The 8,748-nt window shown below is 40.2% G+C and overlaps 1 protein-coding gene across 1 annotated transcript; it reads right to left on the bottom strand.

Annotated features, from left to right (window-relative positions):
- Positions 1 to 820: 820 nt before the first annotated feature.
- On the bottom strand, positions 821 to 6,959 carry LOC143891902 (uncharacterized). The gene is made up of 3 exons (XM_077396398.1): positions 6,605 to 6,959; positions 2,850 to 4,151; positions 821 to 1,682 (listed from the first exon to the last, which is right to left on the bottom strand). Exons 1-3 carry the CDS (start codon positions 6,785 to 6,787, stop codon positions 1,455 to 1,457), a joined length of 1,713 nt encoding a protein of 570 aa, XP_077252513.1. The 5' UTR covers positions 6,788 to 6,959; the 3' UTR covers positions 821 to 1,454.
- Between the last annotated feature and the right edge of the window lie 1,789 nt (positions 6,960 to 8,748).

Raw genomic sequence — 8,748 nt, 5'->3', positions numbered from 1 at the left:
GCGGAATCAGAATACCCCCTTTCGGAAACAGACTCCGGCTTTCCCCCCCTTTAATTCCACCTTTTGCGGCTTTGCGGTTTCTCCACCCCCTGATTTCATTCATTTTTTCAATCAGAAAGTAGAATCAGGTGGAATTAGAATATGATGCCGATTCCAATGCGAATCAAAGCACACTGAAATAATTATAGAGCTTGTGCTCGTGCTGATTCAATGTCAATAGGCGACTGATCCTGGCCTGCCTTTTCCTTTTTAATTGGCTTTTGAGAGCTTGTTGGGAACTATACTATAATAACCTTTGGCAGGTTTTTCAATAGAAAAAGACAAGATGAATTTGTGCAATTATCAAAACATTGTAGTGCCAATATCAGTGATATCAGAAAACCCAGAAACTTAGACCCTTACTTGCACATTATAATGAACCCCGTATAATCCACAATTATTAAGGATTCGTAAATCGCCCTGTTTGTTTTGGCCCCGGCTGTTTTTTATTTTAGATTTTCACAACTGATTGGATCCAGAACCTATTATTAGACTCAAAATCACGTTTAATTTGGATTCCGATAATCGGTTTTGGATTCGCAATAGGTTGTCAAAATCTAAAACTAACCGGGCCCTTAGTTTTTTAGAACCTATTGTCAGTCTAAAACTTATCCAATGATCAGTTTTGGACTCACAATCGGTTCTCAAAATCCAAAACGCCATAATCGCTGCCATTAATGAGAATTAGCCGGGCATTCATCACTCTCATATGGAACATCATCTTCTCTTCTTCATCCTTATTTTCAAGAAAGAGTTATAAGAAACTAGTGAATAGCAAATAGATGCAAATACACATTACCCTCTAAAATTATGCAGAATCCAAACATATGTTTCTACACATGAACTAAAACTTCAGCTGGAATGCGAATCTTATTTTTGTAAGATCTAGAGAGATAATACCGTCCCAGATTCCCTCACTGGCCAAGTATTTTCCCTCTGAGGATCCATTGAGAACCTTTGTTAAGGTTTAAAAGTATCCTCTTTCAAGAACAATGGCAATGAGCACAGGGATTTTATAAGCATTTTCTTATTATACATTCGAACAATCTCTATAAATATCTCCATAATCTAAGTTTTGTTGGGATAAGCAGGTGTAATAAATTTCAAGAGAAAAAGTTCAAACCCCAATAAAAATCTTGCCAAAACACGCCCCAAACACCCAACAACAAAATCATGGCAATGGAAGAAGGTCCAATGCCTTCTTGCAAACATCTTTTTATCGACTTTCAGGTACAAAGTCAATAAAGCTCCAGAAAGATGCCCGAGGAATGACAGATTCATCTCTTCTGAACATAAGGACATGAATGGCAGACTGTTTTGCTATTTTGAAGTTACGAAATGTGGATGTGATTGCACCCCACGCACGCCCATCAAGGAAATCTGAGAATCTGAACATAAATTACGTACCAAGGGCCTCAGTTCTTCTGATGCACAGCAACTCTATGGATGTCCATCTCCTTGAGCATGACGGAACGTCCACATGAATCACACTGAGCTGTTCTGGAGCCACATATGCTCTCATGCTCTGAAAGTCCTCTTAGTCGATCCCGGGCATCTGATGCTGAAGTCCCAGCTTGAACCATGTCCCCACAGAATCGGCAAGTAATTAGACGCAAGGGACAGACAGAGGACTGGTGTTGCACCTGTCACCAAAGGGAAATTTGCATTAAGAAACACTTTCTGCAGTAATACATGCAAAATAAATGGTCATATCCATGATTTTTGATAGAGAGAGGATCCATGTGTTTGTTGAGAAGGGGTGGGGGCAAAATAGAGGGTAAGGATGAAATTGTTGCTCTCTTTTTGGGTGTGGGGTAGCCGCAGTTCACATTAATGAGGTGCCTCATCCCCATTTGTTGTATACTTGAATTGCAGATATTACCATGTTAATAAAATTTGTCATCTTTCAAAAAAATCCACGTGTTTTTTTTTCACCAATGAAGGGGAAACAGAAGCAAGGACAGGGATTTATAGAACCGAAAAAAAAAACCCACCGTGCAGAATCCGTTACAAACTTACAACAACTTTCAGGAAAATTGCGTGACCAAAGACCACATCATAAATGTAACACACAAGCACAAACATGAACCAACTAAGGGATCTCAAAAATCTAAAACCCAGAGTACAAGTCCTTAAGCTTTACTTGCTAAATCCCCCAAAGCACATGATACTGGTGGCTCACATATATACTGATACCATTCGATTCTCTCGAGGCACCATTCACATTAGTGAGGCTCAGGTTGACTACCCTCTTATTGGTTGTCCCTTCCCCTAGGTTCTTGATGCTGAAGTTTGATGGTTCTACCTTAAGGAACCAGGTCTGGCCAACACTGGTGGCCTGCTCATAGTTCGGTGAGTGTCATTAGGTGGGCATTCTAGGGTTCTGGATTAGGTGACTCCAATGAGGTGGAGGTGAGCTTAAGAGTGAGACTTGTCTAGTGGATTTTTCTATTGTTGATAATCTCATGGTGGAGTGCCACTCAACATCATTCGTTGGGTGTCAGATGGCAAGGGTTTCCGTTGGAGATTTGCCGACCCTGTGGAGGAGCTTTTGGACCATGTAGATGGTCATGCCACAACTTTCTAGTCTAGCATGTCCTCCGTTCTGCAAGCGGGGAGGCAGATCAGTTACCTCAGTCAGGCACCCCCCCTGCCGCTAGAGTGTTGACCCTTGACTAGCTCAGTAGAGGCACCCCCTCGCTCTCCTTTTTTCCTTTTTTTTTTCTCTTCACTAGTAAAGAATTCATCATTCAAAAAAAAAATGCATAAAGAAGTCTTTAAGATACATTTGGAGGGACGCTATTGCTTACCATTTCTTCCTTCTCTAGCATTACTCCACAATGACAATGGAGTGGCTCATGGAATACTTTCATGTGTTTCTCCATCTCACCTTGTTGGAAAGCTTGACCACATTTAGCACAATGTACGTGATTCACCGCTTCCTCCTTTCTAAGAACAACCCCACAACCATTATGTTGGCAGACAACATTGTGTCGGCTGCAGTATGCTTCATGCAGTGCAATGGTCCTGCTAGGTATTTGATGTTTGCAGTTTCGACACTCAACACAGTTTGCATCCACTGCAGAAGACGAAGAAACCGCTTGTTCTCCAGCCCTACGACTACTATTATCTTCCACAACCACCAAAATACGGTATTTTGTAAATCCCTTGAATCCATATACACCAATACTGTATGTACCCTCAACCTGGATTTGATCCTTAGGGCTAAGGATCAAAACCTTTGAACCCATGTCGTGGGAAGACCATTCATGCTGGTGTTGATTTGGGAATATGATGGGATGTCTGGATACGTAAAGATCAATATCCCCGTCATTTGTCTCCACCTCTATCTTGACCTCGATATTCATATCCCCAGATGCTATTTTTCCGCCAATATCATTGTCAATTGAGAACTTGTAATAGTTATATGTCCCTTCCTCAACTGTTCCCGATTCCACCTTTCCTAGCACAAGTGGGACCAGTACATACTGATTAGTCCTCTCTGCAGCAGAGTCGGGTCCCACTATATCCACTTCAATATCTGTTTCGAGAACAGAAATGCTAGATGATGGCTTTAGCTCAAGAACCCTCAACTTATAATTCAGCTCTCCGTGATTGACTGTGATTATGTCGCCCTGAGAAAGAGTTGCATGCTGGCGAAGACTTGTTTCAAGAACAGCCTTGTGGTTAGGTATGTCCGAGAAACCAATCCCATCTGGTTGCAGTTTTGCATATGTCCCCTTTGGCAATCTAACATAACGCACCTCAATTAAAGGGACCTGATGAGTTGTGGCAGGGAATAAGTTGCTCCAGGAATGATGTGGAAGCTCAACAGAACCATCGGTTGCTGTAAATTCCAGAACACCTGAATGAGTTGTTTTAGGGTTTTGTTGCATAGTGGCCTCTGTATCTGAAACATCTCCTTGGTGAATCTTTGTCAGTCGAAAGTACATGGGGCCCTTATCCAAAGCTCCTTGATCAGATAGTTCGGTGAAACAAGACGGTGGCAATTTGATCTTATCTCCGTAGCCCTGATAGGGCACGGCTTCAAGAATTCGATAGAACATGACTCCTCCTCCATCAAGCAATCTTTCTTCCATTTCTTGATTGGCCTGAGGAAAAAAATCAAAAGGTTATGTGATTCCTTTCAACTCACAATGTTAGTCATAAAGGTTCTCAACACTAAAAGAGGAAAGATGAACACAAATTAGAAATGTTTTCTCTTTCAATTTCATATCGATAATGTCCATTTGTTTTTCTAATTACCCTTTGTGCAGTAGTGAATTTATCTCCCTCAAGCACAGTATCCAGTTGGGCAACAGGTTTAAGAAATATTTGTTAGAAATAACATAGAGTTAATAATTACTCATATTCAGTCAACTATAAGTCATTGCATATGAGATCGACATCATTATGAGAATACAATCAAATACCACGAAATCTGCCTCTCCACTTTCTTTCCCATTTCAAAAAAAGGAAAAGGACAAAAATCTATGTTGACTTTGACATCATAGTTACCAATACAATGCTTGGCAATATGGAAAGATAGTTATGCGCCTCAGTTATCTTCTCTAATATTTGGAAAATATAACTTGCTAGAAGTTAGACCCAATCATTTATATTTTATGTTGGAAGTTGAATGTTGGCATATGCCAATTCTACCCACTGTCTCTAATTATGATTCGATCCTTGAATCTTACCATTTCAATTGAGATGATGACTACATGATTGAAGATTATTTTGTTCATTGTTTCGCCAATAACTCTTTTTTTTTTTTATATTGAATCTTACCATGTCATTGTTTCCACCAATAACTTGAGCTAACATATATAGAACTTAATTTTTTTTTCAAAAAAAAAAAAATTAAATAAAAAAATCACTACTGAGCTAGCATTTATTTGAGCTTGAGCTCATATCTAAGTTGGAAGGTGCCTTGTGTTGTGGCCATGAGATCATCAGTTCAATCCCAACTTACCTGCCCCAACAAAAAAGACTTTCATTTGATTCTTTCATAGTCTCTAAGATATAAACACACACCTACAGAAAACAATGGATGGGCCAACAACCATACTATACTATTTTATTTAACAAATTTATCTCAAAAGGCACTTCACATATCGATAAAAAATTGACTGTAATGTGATTCACAACATGAAAAGTGAAGCATGAAGGCACATGCAACTAATGTAATTTGTCTGTTACCTAATTAATAGTCACAGCTTTCCTAGTAGAAACATCAAAACAATTGGCAATTGATCATCTATTGCTCATTTATAATACATTAAAATCCCCAGTTTCTAAACATTGAAATTAAATAGCAAGTTGATATTCTTTACGCATCCAGCATGAATGGGTACAGCAACAATATATTTTGCATATACAATCACACGTGTGAGATAAAAGATCAAGCAGTCTCTTCCAAAACTTATACCAACAATTGTCATCATAGCAGACAAATGACAATGCAATTCTGATCAACGAAGAAGGGCATGGAAAGAGGATTCATATATTCAAAAGAACGGAAACTGGAAAAGAAAGTTCAACCTTTAATTTCTTCATAATGAAAATATAATTAATTTCTCCACAAAGAAAGTACAAGCCCATCTCAAGAACAAGCAAAAAAGCTCGATTTTATGCATTTAGAAAATGAAAGAACAATATGCGAAATAACGAAAGTAAATTTGCGGTGAAGATGGATGGGCATTCTTAGAGAATGAAATATCAGAAAGAATGTGATATTCTTGACGAATACGAACTTCATTTCTTAATGGGCTAAGAAGAAAAAATAAATTATATGCATAAACAGATAAGTCGTAGAGAAATTGCAAATTCAAGGAAAGGCATGAGGTCAGGACCATTGGCAATGATGACCCTTGCTACTAGGAAGCAAATTTAGTAAAAATGCAATATAATAAGACAATATCCTAGGAAATGAGAATAAGCAACAGTTGGCACTCTCAACCTAAAAGGGGCCAGAAGTACCACAACGGTAGCAAGACTGAAGATCAAACAGGTGAAGATTGTAAGCATTTACTGATTATCAGTAACTTCATAAACAAGAGAGGTCTGAAGTTAATGATTACAGCTTATATAAGAATCATGTGTTACACAAGATAACAAAAATGGGCATAGATGCCCCACTAAAGAACTTTGTAACTTCTCATTGTTGGTAAATAAACTTCACCATAGACAGGTTGGAGTAGGAAAGGATCAATTATTGTAAAAAAAAAAAGGTATTTCCATCCAAATAAACAGAAAATCTAACCTAATAAAACCCATGAATAAGATTTTAACCTTCAGGGTGAAAAATAATCAAAAGAAAAACTAACTTAATAAAGCCCATCAAGGCACAACAATTCCAATGCAATTCCCAACAGCCATATAAGTGTTTAGTACTTTGCTAACTATCAACAATGAGATACTATTCAATCGTACAGATTCAAGCTAAGCAAAGGTGCAAATTTCGAATACAAACCCTAGAACAATATTAAAAAAAAGAAGGGGGGGGGGGGGGGGGGGGGGGGGTGGGGGGACATATGAGAGAGAGAGAGAAAAAGAAGAAAACCTTGAGTTGGGCCTGGGCCTCATCGATTCTTCGAGTTCTCTGGGCAGCTTCAATGGCCTCTCTCTGACGCAGGGCCTCGGTTCGGGCTTTCCTCTCCTTGTCGAGTCTGAGCCTGGCCTTCTCTTTCCTCACTTTCTGCTCCCTCTCCAGCTTCTCCCTCGCCGCCCTCAGCTCGAAATCCATCCCAATTATTTTTCCGATTCTCTAATCGAACAGAGTCGATTTGAATTGGATGAAGAAAGATGGATACAAGGGGGATGCTGAGGGTCCGAAAATACAAAGCAAGAGGAATTCTCGTTGTTAGAAATTAGAGAGAGAGAGAGAGAGAGAGAGAGAGAGACAGAGACCCTTCTCAAAGAAATAGAAGAGAAGACTATTTGAGTCGATGATGTTACGGTCCGAGAGTCCGATGGACTATACGAATCCGAACTTTAATAGACAGGATCTAGACACGTTTCTAGGATCCATGTACACATTTCGGGACCCTTTGTCCCTATCATTGGATCCGAAGTTTATTACAACTAACAAAAGCCATATGGAGTTATGGACCGTCTAAATCCAACTTATTATACTATTTTACAAAAGGGAAAAAATGATATCACCACTACCGGATTTTGATGATCACACTCTCACTTTATTATGGCCTGCACATCCAAACCGTCCATTAGATGGGCCACAGTCTAAGAAGGTTGTGCTCCAAAAATCATTTCCATAGGTTGATCCTAACCCTCCGATCTATAGAGTGTTAGAAAAATCATAGAGAATTGGCGATTTGCTTTAAACCTGGCAAAACTGACCCATGCCAGCGGGTTGACCGCATCCACCCGCAAATTTGAGGGCACGGGTCCGGGTTTTAGTGGCCCGCCAAAATTGACCCACGGGCTACCCAACCAGCAAAAACATGGGTTGGGTCGGGTCAACCCGCTGGTTTTGATGCTTTTTTTTTTGTTTTTATTATTTCTTTAAAAAACTATAAAATACCCAAAAAAGTCTTTTATGCCTATTAGTTTTATGCCCTAACTTAGCCACTCATGGTTAGTTTCTTCCTTGTTTTCTACCCAATCTAAAATTACAAATAGGTTATGGCTGGCACCATAGAATATAAATAGGTTGTGGCTGGCACCGTAGGTTGATCCCAACCCTCCGATCTGAATGATAGAGGGTTGATCACTTGATCCTAACCCTCTATAGATCAGAGAGTTAGGATCAACCTATTGAAATGATTTTTGGGGCACACCCTATTTAGGCTGTGGGCCATCTAGTGGACGGTTTGGATCATCCCAGGGTGCCGGCCATGCCCTACTTTTAAGTTTTAACATTTTCCTAAATTAAAAAATGGTTTGAATTAAAAAATGATTCGAATTTGTAGGTGACCCGCGGGTTGTCCTGGCCCACCCGCGGACCGCGCGGGTCACGTAAATTCTGACCCGCAAAAATGCGTGTCATTTCCTGACCCGCACCCACATCACCCGCGGGTTGACCCGGCCTGGCCCACCCGTTTGCCAGGTCTAGTTTGCTTAATTACATTATTTTTGGGTTCGGATTGCACCTCAACTCACCGTTGAGTCGAGAGGCACTTCCCTAGCCGAGTTGTTATTTTATGGTGGCCCACTGAAAATTAAAAAGATGAAAACCATTCACTGGTGGGCGTCCTATTGATAGCTCATAACTCAAATAGTCTGCCCAGCATAGACATATAAATGGACGGCTGGAGATAGAGAGGTAGTGTCCCACCACAAGAAAGAGAGAGTTTTTCCCAAGGACATTGATGGGGCCCACATACTATGTTTCCAAGGAACTGGATCTGTACTTACCATATCGCTTTTTTTTGGTGTCATCAATCTTACGGTTGGGATGTTCTCAACAATCAATGTTGGGCCCCACACCTCTCACCACCCCATTGTGATGGGCCCACATCATTTCTCAGTTTCTGATACCGAACCCTTGATCTCATCACATGATTCTCGGCCTTTGATAAAGCATGATGAAAAAGACACCGTAATTTTTGGTATGCATCAATCTTGGGAAAGAGATCGACGTTCATCATTAGACCTAGAGATGGCCCACCAGATCAACGGTCCCAATCACCAAGTGCATATGCTACGTGTGCATTGGACAGTACTCGTTCTGCCACTCTTGTTAGT

The sequence above is a fragment of the Tasmannia lanceolata genome, unplaced genomic scaffold (genome assembly GCF_043159265.1).
Source record: "Tasmannia lanceolata isolate RefF3 unplaced genomic scaffold, GAP_Taslan_0.1 ptg000015l, whole genome shotgun sequence".
In the NCBI taxonomy this organism is placed as follows: domain Eukaryota; kingdom Viridiplantae; phylum Streptophyta; class Magnoliopsida; order Canellales; family Winteraceae; genus Tasmannia; species Tasmannia lanceolata.
Note: the sequence above shows the minus strand (reverse complement) of the source record. Positions and strands in the feature narration are given on the sequence as shown.

Coding starts and splice junctions, on each gene's coding strand:
- LOC143891902 (XM_077396398.1), bottom strand. CDS start 6,787: ATGGATTTCGAGCTGAGGGCGGCGAGGGAGAAGCTGGAGAGGGAGCAG. Junction 4,152..6,604: donor AGGCCCAGGCCCAACTCAAG/GTTTTCTTCTTT, acceptor TTTTTTCCTCAG/GCCAATCAAGAAATGGAAGA. Junction 1,683..2,849: donor TGCTAGAGAAGGAAGAAATG/GTAAGCAATAGC, acceptor CTTTGGTGACAG/GTGCAACACCAGTCCTCTGT.